General features: G+C 38.2%; 1 protein-coding gene across 4 annotated transcripts in view; it reads right to left on the bottom strand.

Annotated features, from left to right (window-relative positions):
• cdin1 (CDAN1 interacting nuclease 1) overlaps window positions 1–25,544 on the bottom strand; it is a 160,589-nt gene extending 135,045 nt beyond the window's left edge. For all 4 annotated transcript variants that reach the window (XM_061896055.1, XM_061896054.1, XM_061896052.1 and 1 more), the window contains exons 1-2: window positions 25,420–25,544; window positions 25,067–25,186 (exon numbers count right to left, since the gene is read on the bottom strand). In XM_061896055.1, the coding sequence (XP_061752039.1) occupies window positions 25,067–25,129 (63 nt within the window). In that variant the 5' untranslated portion in view covers window positions 25,130–25,186; window positions 25,420–25,544. The remainder of the gene's footprint in view (window positions 1–25,066; window positions 25,187–25,419) is intronic.
• Between the last annotated feature and the right edge of the window lie 597 nt (window positions 25,545–26,141).

The following is a 26,141-nucleotide window of genomic DNA, read 5'->3' on the forward strand; positions in this document are numbered from 1 at the left end:
ACCTCATTGGTGTCATTCCCACTAATTAGTGATTACTAGAGCGCAGGTGCCTTTGTTCATGCAACCAGTCTTGCTTTGCAACTTACGGTTTCTTCAAACGAAGAAAAAAAAAAAAAAAAATATATATATATATATATATATATATATATATATATATATATATATATATATATATATATATATATATATATATATATATATTGTTCATTTTACCGCATGCACTATTTATTTATATCAATTATGTTTCTATTGTGATATATATTGATATAGTTTTATTGCTCAGCCCTATCTGCAACATATGATTGTTTCACGCCATTGTCATCATAGCAACAGTATCTTTACACTTCCATCCATTTTCTACCGCTTATTCCCTTTCGGGGTCGCGGGGGGCGCTAGCGCCTATCTCAGCTACAATCGGGCGGAAGGCGGGGTAAACCCTGGACAAGTCGCCACCTCATCGCAGGGCCAACACAGATAGACAGACAACATTAAAATATTCCCCTACAGCAGGCCTGGGCAATTATTTTGACTCGGGGACCACATTTAGAGAAAAAAAATGTGTCGGGGGGGGGCTGGTAAATCTATTTTTATGAACACTAATACAAAACCTCACAATAATGCCTGATTGAATGCTAAAAATGTTATGACAGACCGCCTTAAAAAACATAATGGAATTTTAAATTTTTCTATGAAGGATAAAACACTGAATATTGACAAAATATGAATGTCGCACTCCCTTTTGATCGACACATTTTACAATCAAGTGAAACGCAACAAAAATGCAACACACAGTGCAATATGAACCCGAAGGCTACAAAATAAACCCACCTACAATCTGATCCATCAGATACATCACTAAGCTTTAGAACTTTGTTGTGAAAATCTCCTTCCTTGTCTGTGGAAACGCTCCCCACCCACACTGCTTGGTGCCTCGTCTGAGCTGCTGTGACTTACATTACCATAGTAACTAATTAGATTACCATAGTAACTGGTATATCATCCATAAGCGCAGATTCCAACCGTTGAAATACTTTGTATAGTTCAAGACTTACGGTCATTAGAAAATATCACCTCACATCATAATGGCAGCTACACTTTCCATCTTAAAGATCTAAAAAAAATATTTGGGAATGTCCGGCGGGCCAGATTGAAAAGCTCAACGGGCCGCATGTGGCCCCGGGCCTTCATTTGCCCAGGTCTGCCCTACAGTTAAAGGTTATACGATGGTAAAAGTGTATGCACCTAAGGTATACATAATATAACTTATTGTAATTATGTATCATCTAGTACACATTTATGCTATATTGTATACATAATTAAATACAATTAAAATATATCATTAATATTAAAAAAATGATTTATATAACAAATACAAAACACAGACAAACAAAGGTCAACCAGATATACCTTCGAGTTTTCACAGAAAACCTATTTTAATTACTTAATTTCATGAGTATCATCATTTAAATCCCACCAATCTGTAACAACTTTACAAGAAAATTTATCTCACAATTAATTTTAGCCACGTCATTTCAACATACAGTACAATAGGACTATGACGTCTATGTATTTGTACCCTTTTGTTCAAATTTGTTGGGTCAATCAATCAAATAGTGCACATTTCTGCATGAAAAAACATATTCTAATTGACCTTTACTGGAAGAAAAATTTAATTCCGTTCTTCCAACCCTCAACGAACATGAGAAAACAGATGGTTTGGTCACAGTAGAGCGGCAAAGGAATTCTTCTATTTCGACCTAATGATCTTCCCCCTACAGCATAAAATGGTGAAGGGTAATAATATGCACCCAAAAATAGTCAAGCAACCAATGAGATTATAAATAATTAGCGCCTTCCACTTGTCATTCTGTTGGTTTGCCTGTCTGGTCGCTGTTTCAGGCTCGGTTAAGTTTGGCTAGCCGATGCTTAGGAATGTGAATCATTTAACTTTTTTTTATAAACCAGTAGAGAAGTCTTTCTCTTTGGGAGCATCAGAGAATTTATAATAGAAGAGGCAAAACACAGCACATCGCCTCTTCTACCTAATTAATACGACATTGAGGGGAGGATTTGAGAATATCAATTAAATTCACAATAGTCCAATTGACAAATAATTAATTATAAACAATAGCTGTAATTTAGGTAATGAAAGCCACCTGGCTAATGACATGGGGATCATATGTTGCCGTGGTACCATTTGGTGGATCTGCATGCTTGATGAGACACTTCAGGGCATGAAACGGGCTCATTTAGATAGAGAACAACATCTTTGACTTTTCTTCATCATTGACAATGGAGCTAAACAATATTAAGAACAGCTCAAATTCATGTCAAAGGACTTCACTTATGAACAACAACAGAATGGGAAACGTTCCCTCTCCCGCATGTCGATTTTGTGTCAAGACGAGCACAGCTAAATATGCAAATGTCGCTAATTACCCACGCTGATAGCCAAAATGCTAACATCTGTTTCTCAGCACATCCTCTTTGAAAACAACGTTTGAGAATTTTTTTTTTTAAATGCTGTGTGTTAAGTGTTGAACATAAAAGATGGAAACAAACACATATGTAGGTATCAAGCAGCTTTAGACGAATACCTGAACAACAATTACAATTGTTAACTGCATTATTTTTCAAACAATTTCATCAATGACTTATGACAGTGGTTGTCCAACTATTTCTACAAAGTACCACCTCAGAAAACACTTGGCTCTCCAAGTACCAACATAATCACCAGCATTTAAACACAGTAGCGTGGTAGGCCTACGTATTCATAAAAAAAGGCAAAGGTTTTATTTAACAAGTATATTTAATATTTTGGCAACTGTAACATTACACACAGTCTGAACATTAACACTGTGTTTGAATACAGGAAAGTATTAATATATATTATTTTACCGTTTTGCCATATTTTCAGTTCCATCCATTTTCTACCGCTTGTCCATTTCAGGATCACTGGGGCTGCTGGAGCCTTTTTGAGGCGGGGTACATCCTGGACAAGTCGCCAACTCATCGCAGGGCCAACACAAAATGGACAAAATTCACCCTCACAAGCACTCACTAGGGCCAATTTAGTGTTGCCAATCACCCTATCCCCAGGTGCATGTCTTTGGAGGTGAGAGGAAGCCGCAATACCCAGAGGGAACTCACGCAGTCACGGAGAAAACACGCAAACTCCACACAGAAAGAAGCCGAGCCCGGGGATCGAACCCAAGACATTCGTATTGTGAGGCACATGCACTAACCACTGTGCCATTGTTGCTGCTTAATGTACAATGTACTTTGTTGAGTTTTTTTTCAAGTGTCGAGAGACTTTTAGTGAGTTTTTTTTTATTAAAAACCACTAGCAACAAATTTAACATCTTTTAATGGTGTTATTATAAAATGTAGTTGTGTTTAGAGTCTACTTCTGTCCCTCAAAAGGTGAGCATGACGTCACACTATCTTTGCGTTGTTGCTTACCCACTTTAAAAGACGCCACCATCTTAATATTTTCCCATTTTGTAGAAGGCTGTCTGCGGGTATATCTGGGATATATTAAGATTACGTCAGCATTGCAGATATGCTGAAAACGTTTCAGTCATTAGTGTGTGTTTTGTTTACATCAGGTTTCACCAGCGCGGTTTTCGGAAATCAAAGTTTTTTCCGATGGTCCATCAATTGTCAATTGTGCGAAAATAATAGGCTATTTACTGTATATCCATTCATACTGTAACGACTAGCTGATGTTAATGTTTTATGTTTGTGTGACTTGGATTTAAAGTACATTTGTCCCATGTTTCCAAACACACGGTCCGTGCCTGAAAGGTGATTGGCAGACAATGAGGAAGCGTTGTTGTGACGACAGTGTTTGTACGTAAAGTAAAACCTGTTGGAAATGTGCCTTTTGTTATCATTAGTTTGTTGAAAAAAGTTACAAATTGCTTCCGACTTTGTGTGATTTTCTCTGGGGGCTACAATACATTATACTATTTTAATTATTTTTCAAGTGAAAAAAATATTTTCAAAGTGTGGCGGTAATAAAAAGGCTGTGGCGATGCGTCACATTAAATTACATCTAGGGCAAACCCTGACTTCATATTCTCTACTGTTTGCCATTGTCACCATATCTGAGTTATTGGTCAGAAATAAGGGAAAACAACCACAAAAGTAAAATTATACACTTAGCATGTGACAAAAAGAAAGATCCGTTAGAATACATAATGAGTGATACATACAGTGGTTACAAATACATTGGAGGCATACTTCACAAAAAAGTCACAATTTCTCTGGGATTGTTGGTCCAAAGCTATTTAAGATTTGGGTAAAATGAGGGTAATAAGTTATTATGTGGTCGTTCTGTGTATTTTGTTTTACATGTATTGCATGTTGCAGTGCCTGCTGGTAACAAAACACTGCATTGTGTGTCAAAAAAGCATGCAAAATTATACTTTCACAAAATAAAAGCATGTTTTATTGTAAGCTTATGTGCTGGACTACGTTTACAGCTACATATAGAGATATTATTTTGGTTTATTCCGTCAGAAAAACGACGTCAAAACGACAGCAATCGCATGCATCGGGCACAGCCGCACCATCCTTGGTGGCAGTCATGGCGCCTCCTGTTTAGTTGGCTATACTCTATACACGACTCTGTACAATATTTAAGAAACACTGATGTAGAGTAAACTAAAATTGCTTGTATTTTGCCATAAAATGCTGAACACAAACAGCATTAAACCAACGTGAAGGACAATGCTAATGCAATTGTTTTATACTCACAACAGCTCATATTGTCTGAAAGCCTTTTTTCATCAACATGTACTTACTGTACAGCGTTTTCTGTCCAATAACGTTCCAAAGAGAGTTTAGACCCTAAAAAGTGTCCTTATAAAATGGTTTACAACAATACTTTACTGAAGAGGGATGCTTAGCTCAGTGTTTTGTAACTCAATGAGCTGAAAACGCAATGCAATCTATTGAATGTACTTGGAGAACATCGCCTGATATGAAAATAAGGTAGTCATTCCTGTGCTTCCTAATCAAGTAATTGATTGCATCTATTATTCATGGATCCCTCGGCCTGACGTGAAGCCATAAACTCAACATGGCTTTCACTTATTTTGACATTGCTCTGACTCTCTTCATTCACTCACCCTTCAAGGGCCCATTTAAGCACCAGTTAGCCACGGGCACCCCAAAGTTAAATGCGACGCGACGCATTGGAGGTTGCCGGGGATCCCTTCACAAGACTTGTATCGATCGACTCCTGGCTTTATAATACAGTATGGCTTAACAACACTAACAATAATAATAGGCAAAAAAAAACATAAATAGACAGACTAATTTTGACTATAACTCAGTTTAATTCACAAAAGTCATGGTTTGGAAGAGTTTTTATATGGTCCAATTGTTGTCAAGTTGGCAACAATACACCCTTTAGTACCATCTTCTTATTCTCTGGAAGACAAGGTGTGTTAAACGGTGAGCGAGGGTGAACAGGTAGAGGGAATTCCATTTTTGGCAGTAAAAATGTATTTGGGGCGACCTGCAAAAATAAACCAATGTATGGGAATAAGGGATGTAGAAATAAACTTGCGACAGTTTTAATTCAAAGCAGTTACACTATACAATGGAAAATCCGTGACTGATGACCTCACTTTGATAAACTCACCGACTGTTGACAGTGCTTATATACTGGAGAAGCAAGCCAACTCTAGCTTGCTAACTAGCTTTCATGCTAACATACATATAGGAGACATAAACATCTTTCACTATTAAGAAACAACATATTGAAAATTCTAACATATAAACAAGTTTGAGCAACTAAGATCTTCAATTGTGCACATTCAACCCACAGACTGCACTCTCTTAGTGCAAAGCGATTGATCTACACATGAAGGAATAATGGAAAAACAGGAAGTGAACTTGCGTGACGACACACAAACTGACGGTGAAGAGCCCAAACACTCATCCATCCAACCATTTTCTAGCGCTTGTCCCGTTTGGGGTCACGGGGGTGCTGGAGCCTATCTCAGCTGCATTCGGGCAGAAGGCGGGGTACATCCTGGACAAGTCGCCACCTTATCGCAGGGCCAACCCAGATAGACAGACAACATTCACACTCACATTCACACACTAGGGCCAATTTAGTGGTGCCAATCAACCTATCCCCAGGTGCATGTCTTTGGAGGTGGGAGGAAGCCGGAGTACCCGGAGGGAACCCACGCAGTCACGAGGACAACATGCAAACTCCAAACAGAAAGATCCCGAGCCCAGGACGTTCGTATTGTGAGGCACACGCACTAACCCCTATTTGCACCATGCTGCCACACCCATTTTAGCTTTATCATCAAAAAAAACATTAACACCGTTACAAATTAAAATGGAAGAAAATAAACATATTCAAACACTTAAATGAAAATATTATGGCTCTGAAGAAGCCAGAACAATATTTAATGTTTCCTCTGCCATCAAAGTATATTGCGTGTCTATTTATTTTATTACATTTTTTTAACAAAAGTTGGTTATGGTGTGTGTATAAGTACATTTTGAACACATCCAACAATACTGTGATAGTAATGTTAACCATTAAAAAATGTTAGTCACAATAACCATCGACATTGTTTTTTTTTACATCTTTAATGAGAAGCATTGGTTCTACAACAAAATGAACTACAAAATTATATATGACAAAATGTATAAAATACAGAAATTAATATAGTAAATGTAGTCACGCAATACTAATAAATTAAAAATAAACTAAGCAATAAACAAATAAATAATGTATGGAGAAAACACTAAAATATTAAAAAAAAAAAAAGACAACATCTCCAACTGAAAAAGGACAGATGTCCACTAATTAAACTAAATTTACTCTTCATACACAATCCTATTTGATTCTGTTGTGATCCGGCTCATTAGGTCCGTATGTTTGTCATGTCAACAAAATGTCCTTCGCTTTGGTTGAAAGTATGCATATAAAACGAGTCTGTTGTGTTATTCAGGCGTTTCATTTATATAGTAATTTAATAGGTATCACTTTTCTGTGATAATTTCCATTCACAACACTTCACCGCATGACTGAAAAAAACAGCAAGAAAACATACAGACAGGGTAGAGTCAACAAGTCAAGCTGAATGTGTAAAAAGCCTACCAGTTTATGCACTGAGGCATTACTCAATGTTTAAACAGTGTAAAGAAAACAAACACACAAGAGGTATGATTAATAATCAATGAGAAAGTCCCTCTGCTTCGTCTTGAGATGAGATTTTACCATCAGAAACAAAGTGTCTGGAGTCCCAGAAATCACCATATCAATGGCACATGCCACAACAAGCCTGCCCTTTGCGTTGCTTTCGAAAGATCATGCTAGATAAACCCCCAATAACAGAGAAATTAACAAATGCTTGACATTTGCTCAACATCCATTATTCTGACACTTGCCTATGAATTTCAAAAGGCTGAGCGCATGCTTAATCAACATTCATATTCCCCGAGCGAGCCGTAGCACCATATTGCAGCCCGCCTCGGTGCCAATGAAAACGGCACATTAAGGGCCCCCGTCGAAAAAAAAAAAATGTTCCTCACGAGGGAGCTGTGTGTGAAAGTAATGGAGGGTAGGAAAGCGAGAGGAGGAGGAGGAGGAAAAGCTTTACACTTAACTTTATAAGCACTTCCCAAAACAGTGGCATCTGCACACCACCCCTTTTAAGACTATGAACGACATATGACGAGTGGGCTGAATGGCATTTTGAATAAGGAGGGTGTGGTAATTATCACATCCACATCCATTCATGGCGCACCACAGAAGGACTGAGAGAACTCACCTCCCCTCTCTACTTATACAAAAGGGTGGAGAACTAGGGTCCCCCTTCTGCACCCTGGGGAAGCCAGGCAAGACCTCAAGAGAGCGGCCCATCATTTCCAATTCTAATACACGGCGAGGGAAGGACCTAATGGGACTGATGTCACACGTCTCCCTGCTCTGGTCTGCTGGATGCTTGTGTAGGACACCACAGAGGGGACGCGTATTTGCATGTGTCTCCATTGTGACAGCACCGTGTCCAATGCTCCAACTCCCACCCCTCACCAAGTAGCAGCCCAGACCCGTAGAGAAGAGAAGCGCCAGGCTGACAGATGACTCCAACATCTGTGTTTTGCAACCGTTACAGATGAAGGGGTCCGGACACTCAGTCTGTGGGACCCTCCCACACTCCGCCCACCTCCAAATATAGTCCAACACAGTGAATGACAGACCCTGCATGGAAATTACCTTGAAATTGTCTCTTTCTTGCACTTTGTCCGAAAATGTAATCGTCCCCATTTTGAGTCCCAAATTAAAAGGCAATGATTATTAAATGGCCCTATGTATTATTCATGTCTTGCTTTTAACATCACTGTGCAGCAGGGATTGGGCCTTATGGCCTAAAATCTATAGTGATGTATATTGCAGCCTATTGCAAGAATATCATGTAGGGCTGTCAAAGGATTAAAATATTTAATAGCTATAATCACATTTTGCTCATAGTTAACTCAAAATTAATTGCTATCAGTCACAGACAGATATAATTTTTCAACATTAATAAGTGTACCCTAGACAGATAATTTGCAAACTTTTAAAAACCATGAATGGACAATTAGCTTGCTTTATAAAATGTTTTTAAACATTATGCTTTTTGTGGCGGCGTGGCTTGGTTGGTAGCGCGGCCTTGCCAGCAACTTGAGGGTTCCAGGTTTGATCCCCACCTGCGCTATGCTAGTCACAGCCGTTCTGTCTTTGGGCAAGACACTCTACCCACCAGCTCCAAGTACCACCCACACTGGCTTAAATGTAGCTTAAAGATGTATATAGTCAGGTTCACTGTATAAAAGCGCTTCGAGTCTCTAGAGAAAAGCACTATATAAAAATGATTCACTTGACTAGTTCACTTTACAAAACAGCTCAACAGAAAGAGGACGAATACGCTTTTAATCACAATAAAATAAATTACCTGCAGTAAATTGGTGTCTTGCCATATTTTGTATTTTGTGGGAATACAGAATTTGTATTTGGGGAGCTTCACAATGTTTACATACAAATATTATGTATTAATATAAAAAAATGTGGATTGTTATGATCATGATTTGATTGTCAAAAATATGTTAAGTGATGTTAAATGTGATATTTCTACCTGCATAAATGCTTTTAAGATTAATCTGTAAATTACATGTTGTACAAGGTGATGGTATTCATATTTCTGCCTCGTGTACAAATAAGTATTTAAGGATTTTAAATTATGTTTATTTTATTTTCTGACCAGCAAGCATGGGAACAATTACAGCGTGAGAAAGTTCACATTGTATATTAACTGACAGTAAGGACGTTGACATATACAACGTGAACAAATTCATATTGACGTAAACAATTGTAGCTTACATTTTAATTCTAATCATCATTTAAACAGGAATATTAATTTTGGTAAAAATAAAGGTTGCATTTGCACAGCCGAACTACGACCAGTCATGTCAGACTTCCAAGCAGCACGTGTGTGAAACAAAATTAGACAGCAAACATGATTTGATAGCATAGTTCAAAAGATCCCACTCTTGAGTTCAGCAGCCGTTACGTATCCAGTAGATATCCGGGATAAGTCTGCAAACCCTCGCCTCAAAATCGGCAAATAAACTTAGTTTCTTGGCACGGTTCAGTTGGTGGAGCGGCAGTGTCAACGACTTGGCACTGCCAGGTTTGAGTGCAGCGTCCACCATCCTAGTCACTGCCGTTGTGTCCTTGGGCAAGACACTTTGCCCTACTTGCTCCCAGTGGATCCCCAGAGGTGGGTGGATCAGTAATGAAGTATGGTATTTGTAGAGGTGGGACTTTGGGCACTTCATGATTCGATTAGATTCCAATTCCTGGCGTGACTAATTCAGAAACAATTCTTGAGTCAACACGATATTTGTACTATATTGTTTGGTATACAAATCATAATAAAACCTTTTCAAAACAGGTTACAAACACTCCTCTTGGCTGCTGACATATGACTTATACTGTATGTGCAGGGTTGGTCCAAATGTCTTGAAAATATATTTGTAAAACTTTGTTTACAGAAATCACAGAGTTAATTAATCTAGTAAAATAAAAATATTGCGAACCCAACTCCAACTCAATTGCAGCTTTACAGAAAAGAAAAAAACAAAAAGCAACAAAAGCAACAGTGTCAATAATGAATATAAATAATGTTTTTATGTTTTACATACTAAACTGTATTCTTAAAAAAAAAAGCAACAAAAATCTATTTTTTTTAAATCGATTCTCCCAAAAAAAATGATTTTTTTTTAAATCGGAATAAATAAAAATCGCATTCACGATTTTTTTAGAGCATCCTTAAGTTTTATTATATGGTCGATACTAAAGTGACTTCATCAATATTTTATTATTGAAATGGTTTACAAACTCAGAAAATGTGTGTTTGGCCGTAAGGCAGCAATTACAGCAAAAACAAAATAATTTCAATTAGATACTATAGTAGGAAAGAATAATTTAAGTATTTAATTGATATTGTTACTCGGCCATCTTGTGTTTTTGTCTGATTATGATTATAAATCAAAACAGTACCGGCATCAGCATTGGTATGACTCTGTAACTACTTGGTATTGGATCGATACCCAAGTATGTAGTATCACCCAAAACTAATGTAAAACATCCAAACAACAGAAAAATAATATTACATGCTTACAGATAGAATCATGTTTCAAAAAAGTAAAAAGATTTGAACAGTACATTAGCAAACATATTAGTAATACAGGTAGTTTTAACAAAATAATACAGGTGGAGATGACACAATACATCCACAGCCAAATAAGGAGACAGTTTTGAAACGGTTCCAATATCACTTAAATACCAAATAATATATTGGGATATTTAGTGTTATGGTTGGCCATGCCTATAAGAACAAGTCAGTCGTCAGGTGACCCTTCTGAAGAAGACTGTAGACAAGTCGAAATACTGTATGTCAGGTAAAAATTCCATTTAATATACCGAAAATATTGTCTGACTACAAGAACATTTGAGAAGTTAAAGATTTTAGGCTATATCACCCATCCCAACTTTACATTAGTTTTAAAGAATACTACACATGTGGTTATCAATCCAATACTAAGGCGTTAAAGGGCAGTATTGGACATAATTGTTTATTACTTCATTTCAGTGAGGATTAAAAGTTTTTATATTGTAATACAAACTGTGGTTAACTTATTTTTACAATTGTATGAGAGTCAAGAGGGCTGCATGTTACTTAGATGAAGATAATACAGTTATTTGTATTTTTCCAATGGGGGAAAACTGCAAACGAACAAAACAAAACAAAATAACTTTAGAAGTCTCACCGTTATAAAGTGATATTATTCTGATTTGATTTCACAACAGTGAGTCAATAAAAGCTACGTTTTATCAAGAGGGATTTGGCCTCCATTCATCTAGATCAGGGGTGTCAAACTCAAATACAGAGAGGGCCAAAATTGAAAACTGAACAAAGCCGCGGGCCAAGGTTGAACAAATTAACCTTTTAGGTGGTAGCGTGTATTGTAGCGTCCCGGAAGAGTTAGTGCTGCAAAGGGTTCTGGGTATTTGTTCTGTTGTGTTATGGTGCGGATGTTCTCCCGAAATGTGTTTGTCATTCTTGTTTGGTGTGGGTTCACAGTGTGGTGCATATTTGTAACAGTGTTAAAGTTGTTTATACGGCCACCCTCAGTGTGACCTGTATAGCTGTTGACTAAGTATGCTTGGCATTCACTTATGAGTGTGTACAAGCTGCTTATATCTTGAGGCTTGGCCGGCACGCTGTTTGTATGGAGGATAAGCGGACGTGACGACAGGTTGTAGAGAACATTAAAGGCATTGCCTTTAAGGCACGGCCCCCAATATTGTTGTCCGGGTGGAAATTGGGAAATATTCACGAGAATAGTTGCGCAGGGAGATTTTCTGGAGGGGCACTGAACTTAGGGAGTCTCCCGGGAAAATCGGGAGGGTTGGCAAGTATGAGCATTAGCGGTGAATGCGGTGTTACAGCAGCACCGCCTCTGTATAATACCAGCGGGCCAACTCCAATGTTAATTTGATATTGCCTCCAGGGCCAAATGAAATTACATGGCGGGCCAAATTTGGCCCGCGGGCCAGAGTTTGACACCCATGATCTAGATGTCTGAATAACACAGTATAAACTACTGCACAATAAACTTTTTATATCTTTGGGATGCAGCCAAATTTTGGCTCGATATCAATACTGAAATAAATATATTTCCAATAAAACATATTTAGGGTGATAAAAGTAAACAAATCAAAGGAAACAAACAGGTGACTTATTTCCATGTTTTCTTATTCTAACAGGTGCATCACAATTATAACTTGTGTGCCACAAATAATGTAGCTTTGCTATGTTAAACTGTTTCCCCACAAAACACAACTTTCCAATTCATGCAAATCTAAAGTATTGTAGTTTAAGTATCAACAATGAAATACTCTTCCCACAGTGTTAGTAGAGGTCCAAAGCAAACCAATGGTCCAGCCATGACCACCAACCCGGCCAATATTTACGCAGTGGCAGGGCTCCCACACAGTCCAGGGGGGGAGTTGGGGGGTATGGAGAGTGTGAGAGAGGCTGACTGGCGTGCCCGAGCGCATGCTAAGAGATGATGGATGGCCTAGTCGATATGTTATGTCTTAAGAGCCAGATTTCCTGCCAGTCCAATCACTAACCCTCCAGAGTCCAGCTCAGCTGATTGGACAAGCAGAATAATTTCGCAGGCTGTGAAAACATTGCTGCCGCGCCTGCCTGTCAGGCTCAGTGAGGAGACTCGGGGATTGTAAAGAGCACGGGCCTCACCAAGATTGGTTATGATGAACGAAATAATAACAATAGCCGGCTAAGACTAAACAAAAGAGCCGGCACCTCGGGGAGCCTTAGATTGTACAGAATCATTGGAAGGAAAATGCGACCCATGTTTTGCTTTAATTATTACACTCACCAGTACCACTTTTCTTTTGAGGGGAATATGGCATTTGGACTGTGAGCCAAAAGGAGTTTGGTCAAGGGGAACCAAAAACATGCAGGGGGTTCAAAATACACATGTGACGTAGCTCAGTGTCCGTGCCTAAGCATACATGATGCTGAGTTCATAATGCCACAATTTGTTGAATACAAAAGAGCATTCGCGTATATTCATGGAAAACGACATTATTCTTATATTTCAGCTTTTCCTTAAAATTACCACTTAATGTATTATTGTTTCTGTATTTTTTTTTAAAACACTAAAAAATACATTACAAAATAGATTTGTACAAATATATTATATTATATGATTTTATTATATTATTAATATATTATTTTCCAAGAAGAACATAATACTATTCTGCCAGTAAAATTGGTAGATAAAGAGAAAATATCAGCAGGTTTATGAGAGCAAAGTAAAATAAAGTAAATTCAAGTCTGAATGTTACAAGAATCAAATTAGCATACTGTACATATGTGTGTGTACATATGTATATATGTAAGTGTGTGTGAATTTAAATGTATTTTATATAGACAATATATAGCAGCAACCACTGAATTGAATTATATTATATATATTATTGTATTATATATTGTATATATATATATATTGTATATGTATGGGGGTGGGACCTAATAAGTTTACTTCTTCCCACTCCCTTTTGAGCCAATCTTGACATCTACAAAAGATTAGTCACATGTAATGTTTTCAATGTAGGTGTAAAAATAATGTATCTATATATTTCTTTTGTATTTTATGTCATTCTCTTGTTTTGTTTGCAAGGCTCAAAATAAACCATTCATTCATTCATTCATTCATTCAAGGAAAGTAAAATTATACGATTGCAAAACAACAAAGTAAATATTGCCAGAATAAAGAATGCATGTAACTAAAATGAATAATTTAGGAAAATCATGTCAGATAATGAAAAAAAAGACAGAAAAGAACAACAATGAATTCGGAATATTACTGGAATAAGATTAAATTACTTCAAGAATAGTCAGACAAGTTAAATTATTACAGGAATTAAGTTAAATGAGAATGAATGTTTTCAAATAAATTGTTTGCAACTTGCCCAAATTTATATATTTCATACTAAAAAATATACAATAACAAGAACACTACTGGCAAGCTTATGTTACCATTAGTGGTTTAACAGAACAAATGTGTATATTTTTCACAATTACCAATTATATTAAATAAATAAAAAAGTAGACGCGATTAAATAGTCTGGCGTTTACGCTTTTATTCACCATTCTCATAGACACGTACACTCAGGGAGAGCATGCACATGCATATATACAAAAGCAGTCCCAAAGGAGCAACTAACAATTTGCAGGCATGTTGTCACGATAGGATATACATTCAATAATCGCTAACATTAGTAGCTAAACTTTGCCAAATCACGATCATTAGCTGACAACAAACAAAGCTAATATTTATGCGTGTGTGTTCTATGAGTAATAATTTATATGCTCAAAGCCTTAAGAGGGCTGGATATAATGCTTACCTCTAGAGGTGGGAATCTTTGGGCGCCTCATGATTTGATTACGAGCAGGAGCTACTATTAGATTAAAAATAAATGTTTTATGTTTCTTTAATTTACGTGTATTGATGCAGTTTCACTTTTTTTTTTTGTTTAATTAAATAAGCTTTTATTACTTGCAACTTTAAAAACAGTGCATTTGTAATAAGAAACAGGTAAATGAATCCCCATCACATTTACCAAATTAATTGAATTGTGTCCAAAACTGGAACTTAAGTGCCCTAAAATAAAGGAGCTGGTCGTAGCTCTCAGTGAGGTGGCCTGCTCCAGTCAGTCAAATTCTAGAACTAGCTGCATTACTTACAATAAATAAACCGATTATCGACGTTTACTAATCGATTTTATAATCGTCCATGTCTAAATTTCGATGTATCTAAAAATCTATTATTTCCCCCACCTCTACTTACCACATTTAAAGCTAGCATAAACAGCCCTTTTAAAGTCAAATATAATGAAAAATAATCAGATATTTTTTAGGCCGGTCAAATTTAAATTATTGTTTTTACGTTATAACATTTGTTGCATCTAATATTAATAAAATGTAAAAGATATGTAATAGTGTGCAGTACATACATTTTTCAGTCAAAATGGAAAGAACAAATATTTTTAGTCAGAAATAACTTAATTAATGTCCATTTTTTAAAGGCTTTCGCAGACGTAAAATAATGTGGCGGCCAAAATCAGGTTTTGAAACACATGTTTTGGTAAATAAAGTATGATTATTTCCTGAATAAAGTCAGACAAATAAACTAAAAATGTCACAATATTAGTCAGAATATATTATAAGACATATATATATTGTGTTCCTGTTACATTATGACTTATTTGTATCATTTTAATAAATGTATTATCTATGGTATGGCCCTAATTCGCTACAGTAAACCGCTGACAATGCAAACTAAGCCTGAGTTTAGATTCCCTGCATCATCCCCTTTGGGGACTTGCTATACTTTCCTCTAGATTGGTGATTAGGGCACAATGGGAGGTAGGAAGCTTGGAATACATGCGACTTTGTAAGTGACCTCCATGGGATCAGCGGCGGTGTCCTGGTAGCCTTTGGGGGATTACACGTGTTCCGTTCAATAAAGTAAGGGCCCTCAGTGTCAAGGAGAAAGGCAAACACAACCATTAACCTCTCCCTTCGATTTCTGCATGCAAAGGGGTTGCAAGGCAAAACACACTGGCTAATTTTGCAGAGGGGGATTACTCAAAGGAGGAATTAATGGCCACAAAAACAATAATTATACATATTGTATGTGATAATGATGATGCTCTTATATTGATAATGGAAATATGTTACATCCCATGCAGTTTGGCTTCAAATCCAAACACTCTACCGACACAGCATGCTGTTACTGTACTTCCTTGAGGTGATCAAGTCCAGCCTGGACAGGAGAGGGGTTGTTGGGGCTGTTTTCCTGGATCTACGTAAGGCGTTTGACACAATTAATCACTCACTGCTGCTAACAAAATTACAGAATTTCAATCCCTCCACAAACACTATCAGGTGTAAGATGGCGCCGCTGCAGTGGCTGCTGTTGGCAGGAGCTCTGTGCTCGTGTCATCCTTTTGTGTTTCCCTCTTGTTTTCATGTGTTGTTATATCTGTATTTTTTTTGCCTTTTGGTCCAGGACCCTATTGGACTATGTGACAAGGGGTGGCACTTTCGTGACTTCTGCGGTGCTTTTTTCTGGACTTCTGGATCTACCTCCCGGGAGCCTACTGGCCATGGAGACCAGCTGCTGGGTCTCTGCCACACCAGAGTCAGTTTGGAGAGACTGGAGGAGATGCGGATGAAGAGACAGGGCTGCGGAGCTGGCACTGAGCGCCGGGACGGACAAGCTTCACAGTGTCTTGGCTGAATGAGCAGGTATCAGACACCTCAGTCTCCTCGGACGTATCCTCGCTCATCCATGCGGACTGAACACTGGCCGAGAGTTGGTTGGCGAACGAGATTGAAGTCGGCTTTCTTGGTTGCTTTGTTGGGTCTGCTCTTGTCTCTGGCCATGTTCTCTTCACCCCAGCAGACGACGGCGTGGAACACCGCAGAGGCCACCACAGTGTATGTTTCTTTTACTTTTAATTCATAGCTGTATGTAGAAGTGGCTGGTTGTATCAGCTCTGCTATTTAATGTCTTTAATGTCCTTTGTTTTTTTTTATGTTTGATCTTTTCCTCTTACACTCATGTAAGAGGGATGTGTACTATGGCTATGAGTTGTTTTTTTTTTCCCTTGGCCTCAGTCTGGACCCCCTCTCCAGAGGCCCAGTCTTAGACAGATTGTTTTATTTCATTTTAATCTTTGTTTACCTGTATCTCACCTTTTTGTAAGGGGCGCCGGAAGTTGACAGACCCGTCAGCGATCCTGTTCTGTCTCCCTGTAATGTTTGTCTGACCTTGAATGGGATTGTGCTGAAAATTTTAATTTCCCCCTCGGGGATTAAAAAAGTATGTCTGATTCTGTCTGATTCTGAGGTGGTTTCAATTTTACCTTGCAGATTGCGCCCAGTGCGTAAGAATAAACAACAAAATGTTGCCGCTCAGTTCATGTACTACAAGGGTACCTCAAGGGTCTATTCTGGGACCACTGCTCTTCAGTTTGTACACTAATGACCTATCTTCCATCTGTGAGGTTGTGGATATCTTAATGAATGCTGTCGACACACTTCTCTTTACTCACGGTTTGGATGCAAATGTGGTTGTAGCTAAGGTATCTGAGACCAAATGACCAAAGCAACAAAGTGGCTGAACGAGTCCTGCCTTACGCTGAACACAGAACTGTCACTATGTATTTTTCAAACAGACCAAACCAAAGTGTTCTCCCAAACATCTATGTAAATAGTTACATGATCAATAATGTTGAGGAAGTTAAATACTTATGCATGATACTAGATCTCACACTAAATTTAAAAAATAATGTTAAAAAAGTATGTCATGTTCTGAAATATAACGTTGCAAACTTCCACCACACCATGAGCTTCTTATCATTGGAAACAACTAAATCGTTTTTCAATGCAATGATCATAACACATATCTTTTACTGTATTCCACCTACTCAGTGACCTAGTGGTAAGGGTGTACGCCCTGAGATCAGTAGGATGTCAGTACAAACCCCGGCCGAGTCATACCAAAGACTACAAACATGTGACCTATTACCTCCCTGCTTGACAAACAGCATCAAGGGTTGGAATTGGGGATAACATCACCAAAAATGATTCCCGAGCACGGCCACCGCTGTTGCTCACTGCTCCCCTCACCTCCCAGGGGGTGAACAAGGGGATGGGTCGAATGCAGAGGACACATTTCACCACACCTAGTGTGTGTGACAATCATTGGTACTTAAACTTTAACTTTAATGTCATCATGCTCTTAAGCACAAAAGACTGTTTTAAATTCTCTCAGATCATTACATAATCAAGCACTGAAAATCTTTGATAAAAAGCCTCAGCGATACCACCATTGTAACATACTTGACAAATACAGTATACTTAGCTTTGAAAACCTGAGCAGGTTCTCCAATATTCGCCTGGTACAAAAGATCTCAAATGATACAGCTCCTCCTCTCTTAAAACCATATGTACAGCTACGCTCGCAATTAACAAGCTGAGTACTAAGGTCTGTATCCAGGGGTGACTGTATTGTTCCAAAAATAAAGTCTGCCTTCTCCCAATCAGCCTTTTCATATCAAGCCATCAAAGAAGGGAACGGTCTCCAATCTACTGTAAAGAACAACTCTAGTTTTCACAGCTTCTCACAAGCAATTAAAGAATGGCTTTTAGACCACCAGTCCTCCTCACATTAGCAATACCAGGCAGGTAGTTGACCATCAAATGATACCCTGGCGGGAGTAGTCTGATGGCCATCTGAGTACCATTTCAATCTTGTAACATCGCAAACTTTTTTATGTATGCAATATCAATGGGGTATATCGCTATTGAATGATACCATTATAGGTATCATCTGATGGCTACTGCGCTGTATGTGGACTTTGATAAAAACTGTTGCACTTTATACACTTATTTACACTTTATATACTCTACTCTCTTTCTATGCCACATCAATGTGGAATGCACTCCCAACAGGTGTAAAAGTAAGTGCATCTCTATATTCCTTCAAAACCGCTCTAAAACAACACCTCCAGGCAACTTCAACCCTTTACTAATACCCTCCTCCATTCACATCCCATCTCCCCGGATTATAAACAACTCAAATGTACTTCTAATGTATATACTTGGTCTTATGCTATGTGAACTCACTATGTTCTCTGCTGGCTGTACATATCCTACTAAATAAGACCTACACAGTTTCAATGTCCACATTTCTCTGTTGATGCAATTGTTGATGACTGAAGTACTGATATCAACCAAAGCTCCTCATCCCACCCCCCGGATTGTAAATAATGTAAATAATTCAATGTACATACTATGATGATTAACTTGTGTGATGACTGTATTATGTTGATAGTATATATTTGTACCATGAATTGATTAACGTGGACCCCGACTTAAACAAGTTGAAAAACTTATTCGGGTGTTACCATTTAGTGGTCAATTGTACGGAATATGTACTGTACTGTGCAAACTACTAATAAAAGTATCAATCAATCAATCAAAATAAAGCTGCTAAAATACTGTAACTTGACCGGCCACTGATTTGTAATTCACATACCCTCTAAAGTTAAAGTTAAAGTACCAATGATTGTCACACACACACTATGTGTGGTTTGTCCTCTGCATTTGACCCATTACCTTGATCACTCCCTGGGAAGTGAGGGGAGCAGTGGGCAGCAGCGGTACCGCGCCCGGGAATCATTTATGGTGATTTAACCCCTAAGTCCAACCCTTTATGCGGAGTGTCAAGCAGGGAGGCAATGGGCCCCATTTTTTTAATAGTCTTTGGTATGACTCGGCCGGGGTTTGAACTCACAACCTACCGATCTCAGGGCGGACACTCCAACCACTAGGCCACTATGTATTGTACTTGTATTTTAAATTGTTTATCATTATGTAATTTTAATATTGTTTTTTATTTTCACACCTGTGTAATTTTATTGTGGATATTAGAGGTACCATTAAAGGACTATGGATGGAAATGAGCAAGGTGCTAAATCTGGTGCAGCCATCTTTTTCTCACATTGTCCTTCAAATAAATACAAATATATATGTGTATATATATATATATATATATATATATATATATATACAGTATATTCATATTGAAAGTGTAGAACTGCATTGTGTCACCTGTGAAGGGGCCTCAAGATAGAATATGATTCAATTTAGTTCTTACTAACTAAAAATGCATATTGTGTGCTAAACTGCTTCATTCCAAGTACAGGAGTAATAAACTAAAAAACTCCTTTGTCCCACACGCCATTACACTGTACATCTCCTCTCTGGGGGCAGGGGGGATACTAGGATGATAGGGGATGCAAAACAATAACAGTGCAATACGTTTTCATAACATGGTCACTATTGCCTAGTTTCTCTCGTTATATTCTTATTTTACTGTTATATTTTTATTCTCATTGTTGCTTTTTAATTTTTTTTACTTAATGTAATATGTTTCTATTTTGTTTCCATTTATACCCCCATTATTTACATTTTACTTTTTTAATTCGATCTCAATTCTGTACACTGCAGCTGGAATTTTAATTTTCCTGAGGGAACTCTCCTGAAGGTATCAATAAAGTACTATCTATCTATCTACCTATCCATCTATATTTTGGTGCTAGATGTCCTGCTCAGTGGCTTTGTGGTTCTAGTGTCGGCCCTGAGATCGGCAGTGACGTGCAGTCAGGGGAGGCATGTGAGGCGGGGCCTCATGGAAAGAAAAAAAATGTAAAAAGAAAAAAAAAAAATTGAATGGTTATATATATTCGGTGATTATACTTTAGAAAGTTATTTTCCATTTAACTTCACCAGTTTTAGATCATTTTTATTCAAAATCGCTAAATTTTCACATTTGCTGTTCAAATACTGAAGAGACTTGCAGTGAGTCAGCAGCCAGTTGAGCCTCCCCTAGGATTGCGCAATGACTCAGCTAACTGCTGGCTGCTATGCAGTGAGACCGTATTGCTATATGAATTATATTATACATTTCCATAGTTTAGTTAGCTGAGGTATATAATGTACAGCAGGGATCACCAACCTTTTTGAAACAAAGAACTACTTCTTGGGTACTGATTAATGCGAAGGGCAACCAGTTTGATACACACTTAAAAAAATTGCCAAAAATAGCCAATGTGCTCAATTTACCTTTAATAAATAAATAAATAAATAAATAAATATATATATATATATATATATATATATATATATATATATATATATATATATATATATATATATATATATATATATAAAAATGGGGATTTCTTTCTGTCATTCCGTCGTACATTTTTTTTCCTTTTACGAAAGGTTTTTTGTAGAGAATAAATGAAGAAAAAAACACTTAATTGAACGGTTTAAAAGAAGAGAAAACAGGAAAAAAATTTAAATTAAATTTTGAAACATAGTTTATCTTCAAATTGGACTCTTTAAAATTCAAAATTCTTACGAAAAAAAGAAGACAAAAACTAGCTAATTTGAATCTTTTTTTAAACATTTAAAAAAGAATTTATGGAACATCATTAGTAATTTACCCTGATTAAGATTCATTTTAGAACTTTGATGACATGTTTTAAATAGGTTAAAATCCAATCTGCATTTTCTTAGAATATATAACAAATTGGACCAAGCTATATTTCTAACAAAAAGACAAATCATTATTTCTTTAAGATTTTCCAGAACAAAAATTTTAAAAGAAATTCAAAAGAATTTGAAATAAGATTTAAATTTGATTCTAAAGATTTTCTAGATTTGCCAGAATTATTATTTTGAATTTTAATCATAATAAGTTTGTAGAAAGATTTCACGAATATTCTTAGTCGAAAAAACAGAAGCTAAAATGAAGAATTAAATCAAAATGGATTTATTATTCTTTACAATAAAAATAAAAAAAATTCTTGAACATCGCCTTGAATTGTCAGGAAAGAAGAGGAGGGAATTTAAAAGGTAAAAAGGTATATCATTTTAAGGTTGTACATTTTCTCTAAAATTGTCTTTCTGAAAGTTATAAAAAAATAAATTGAATTTATTCAAACAAGTGAAGACTAAGTCTTTGAAATATTTTCTTGGATTTTCAAATTCTATTTGAGTTTTGTCTCTCTTAAAATTAAAAATGTCGAGCAAAGCGAGACCAACTTTCTAGTAAATAAATACAATTTAAAAAATAGAGACAGCTCACTGGTAAGTGCTACTATTTGAGCTATTTTAAGAACAGGCCAGCAGGCGACTCAGCTGGTCCTTACGGGCTACCTGGTGCCCGCAGGAACCGCGTTGATGACCCCTGATGTACAGTATATTTTGTCAACAACTGTATGTGTGTAACGTATTTCTTGTGCTGGGCAATCATAAAACGGCTGCGAAGACGCACTGTGTGAGGAACCTGTTCTCCCGCCTCCTGGTGGTAGAGGGCGCTACTGATCCCAGATATCATTCTTGCGACTACTAGGCTGCAGAAGAAGTGACAACAAGCTACAGTTAGAAAGTCAAGTGCAGCAGCAGCGATCATTTATGTTGTCCTCTTTTAACATGGATGAATCCATATCTAAAATAAAACTGTTTTCTAAACTGGACTTTCAATCGAAGCAGGAGGTAATAATTAAAGGAAGACCAACGCCGTAGCTAAAAGGTTTGCTTCAGACAGTGATCTCCATCAAGACAGAGAGACTTTTAAAACCGAAGAAAGATAAGGAAAACAAGTTATCGATGCTTTTGTTCAGAAGGAGCGGAGCATGGACTTCGTTTATAAGTAAAGTTAAGACCATAATAATGTTTTTTTTATTAAATGTGCTTTTTTGTGTGCTTCAGTTTGTATGTGTAAAGAATGCTGGTATGAGGTTTTAAACATAACCCGTTAACTGCTGCAATCAAATGGTTAAAAAGATACTCTTAGGGTTCATATGTTTATAAAATCTGACTGTGGTGAAGTCAGTGCCTCACCAGCCATGAACCTCACCGCACGTCACTGGAGATCGGTAGGTTGTGAGTTTGCATCAAAGACTATAAAAAAAAAAATGGGACCCAGTACCTCCCTGCCTGGCACTCAGCATCAAGGGTTGGAATTGGGGGTTAAATCACCAAAAATGATTCCAGGGCGTGGCCACCACTTCTGCTCACTGCTCACCTCACCTCACAGGGGGTGAACAAGGGGATGGGTCAAATGCAGAGGGTAATTTCACCACACCTAGTGTGTGTGTGACAATCATTGATACATTAAAGGCCTACTGAAATGAGATTTTCTTATTTAAACAGGGATAGCAGGTCCATTCTATGTGTCATACTTGATCATTTTGCGATATTGACATATTTTTGCTGAAAGGATTTAGTAGAGAACATCGACGATAAAGTTCGCAAATTTTGGTAGCTAATAAAAAAGCCTTGCCTGTGCCGGAAGTAACAGACGATGTGCGCGTGACGTCACGGGTTGTGGAGCTCCTCACATCCAAACATTGTTTACAATCAAGCGATCCGGACCGAGAAAACGACGATTTCCCCATTAATTTGAGTGAGGATGAAAGATTCGTGGATGAGGACAGTGAGAGTGAAGGACTAAAAGAAAAAAAAAAGAAAATAAACGGCAGAGCGATTCAGATGTTATTAGACAAATTTACTAGAATAATTCTGGAAAATCCCTTATCTGCTTATTGTGTTACTAGTGTTTTAGTGAGATTATATGGTCGTACCTGTACAACCTGAAGGTCGGAGGGGTGTGGCCACGGGTGTGGTGACCGCCAGTGTCTCCGAGGGAAGCCATGTTTCTCGACGAGGCGAAGGCAGCCGATGCTTCCTCCACGTTGGAAGCATCCGACGGTCGGGGGCGGCCGGTGGGAGGAGGCAAGAGAGTCCGCAGTTGCCTCTTTGACAGGTGCACGAGGAACGACGAAAGCTCTCCGCTCATGTCTACGGTAAGAGCCGACTTATTACCACCATTTTCTCACCAAAACTTGCCGGTTGACATGTGGTAGGGAAGGAACCATGTTCGCTTGACCACTCTGTTCCATTGTAAGGCTTCACCGTCATCTTTTGGGAATGTAAACAAGGAAGCAAGGAAACACCGGCTGTGTTTGTGTTGCTGAAGGCAGCCGCAATACACTGCTTCCCACCTATAGCTTTCTTCTTTGACGTCTCCATTATTAATTGAACAAATTGCAAAAGATTCAGCATCACAGATGTCCATAAATTGCAATTTTAAATTTCCCGCGGAGTTTCTTGTTGAAAATGTCGTGGAATGATGACGCGTGCGCATGACGTCACGGACTGTCAGGAAATATTAGCTCAGCACCAGTTACGGCTAAAAGTAGTCTCTTTTCATCGCATAATTATACAGTAATTTGGACATCTGTAATGCTGAATCTTTTGCAATGTGTTCATTTAAGAATGTAGACTATGAAGAACAATGCTGTTGGTGGAAAGCGGTGTATTGCAGCTGTCTTTAGCACCGAGACACAGCCGGTGTTTTTTTGCTTTTAACACAGAGCGGTCAAGCGAACATGTTTCTCTATGTCAAGCAGCATGTTTTTGGATGGGAAAATTGTGATTATATATCTTACCGGAGACATCATTGGATTATTCGTCCTCCTGCAGTAGCTGTTTAAAAGGCAGCTGTGAGCTTGGCTCCTCGGATTCTCTTTGACACTCACTGCGTGTTCACCGCAGCCATTCGACCTCGAGGTATGTCTTTACAATCTCACTAAAGCACTATTAAAACAATAAGCAGATAGGGGATCTTCCAGAATTATCTTAGTAAATGTGTCTAATTACATCTGAAACGCTCACACTGCCGCCGGCCGGAGCAGTCGCTTTTTATTATATATATATTTTTTTTTTGGTCCTTTGCTATCAATATCATCATCCACGAATATTTCATCCTCGCTCACATTAATGGGGAAATTGTCGTTTTCTCGGTCCGAATAGCTCTTGCTGCTGGAGGCTCCCATAAAAAACAATGTGAGGATGTGAGGAGCCCTCACCCTTGTGACATCATCGTCTGCGACTTCCGGTAAAGGCGAGGCTTTTTTATCCGCACCAAAAGTTGCAAACTTTTATCGTGGACGTTCTCTACTAAATCCTTTCAGCAAAAATATGGCAATATCGTGAAATGATCAAGTATGACACATAGAATGGACCTGCTATCCCCGTTTAAATAAAAAATCTCATTTCAGTTGGCTTAAATCACCAAAAATTATTTCCAGGGCGCGGCCACCGCTGTTGCTCACTGCTCCCCTCACCTTCCAGGGGGTGAACAAGGGGATGGGTGAAATGCAGAAGGTAATTTCACCACACCTAGTGTGTGTGCGTGTGTGTGTGTGTGTGACAATCATTGATACATTAACTTGTATTTAAATAAAGTACAGAGACGTATAGATGACATGTCATAATAAAAAAAAAAAAAGCAGGTCTCTTACTTGGGAAATCTTTCTCTTAGCATCCTCATACATTGTCGTGTTGGCTTCAGCGGTTCTGTCCATCTTACAATCTCCTTGTATTCAGCTCGGGAGAGTCTCATCCTCTTTTAGTGCGTATATCTGTAAAAAAAAATGCAAGTTATGAAGAGAAGCACCGTTTAAATGGATCAAATATGCCTGATTTAAAAAAGCTGACTGTCATGTTTAGTCCTATAGCGGCAAACGCGACACGTTATACACGTATTGTGTGGAAAAACACGGAGTTCAACTCATCCCCTACCCTCAAATGCATGTTGAACGACAATAAATGTGATGACAAAACAATAAAAATGTTGTTAAGGGGGATTGTTTACCATTCATTCGGCGCTCCTTCACGCAGTTCCGGGTTCTGATCCGCTTCCCGCTAGGAAGTTGAAGTGGTAACCAACTCCTGTGCTGCGCTCTGATTGGTCACCTCCAGCGTGAGCTGAGTATAGTCGTGTACGATTGGCTATTTGAGGTGGAACCCGGCGGTGACAAGCTGCTGTGCTTCCCGGAACGAAGCAACTAACTGAGCTCAGCCTCCACTCCTCTTCCATCCATCCATCCATTTTCTACCGCGTATTCCCTTTGGAGTCGCAGGGGGCGCTAGTGCCTATCTCAGCTACAATCGGGCGGAAGGCGGTGTACACCCTGGACAAGTCGCCACCTTATCACAGGGCCTCACTCCTCATCGAAAGTCTTAAAAAATAGAACACGTAGACCAGGGGTCACCAACGCGGTGCCCACGGGCACCAGGTCGCCCATAAGGACCAGATGAGTAGGTCTGTTGTAAAAATAGCTCAAATAGCAGCACTTACCAGTGAGCTGCCTCTATTTTTTAAAGGCCTACTGAAACCCACTACTACCCACCACGCAGTCTGATAGTTTATATATCAATGATGAAATATTAACATTGCAACACATGCCAATACGGCCTTTTTAGTTTACTAAATTACAATTTTAAATTTCCCGGGTGTTTCGTCATGAAAATGTTGTATAATGATGTCGTGTACGCAAGACGTCACGGGTTTTTAGGAAGTATGTGCGCTGCACA

Source organism: Nerophis ophidion, linkage group LG03 (assembly GCF_033978795.1).
Source record: "Nerophis ophidion isolate RoL-2023_Sa linkage group LG03, RoL_Noph_v1.0, whole genome shotgun sequence".
Lineage (NCBI taxonomy): Eukaryota > Metazoa > Chordata > Actinopteri > Syngnathiformes > Syngnathidae > Nerophis > Nerophis ophidion.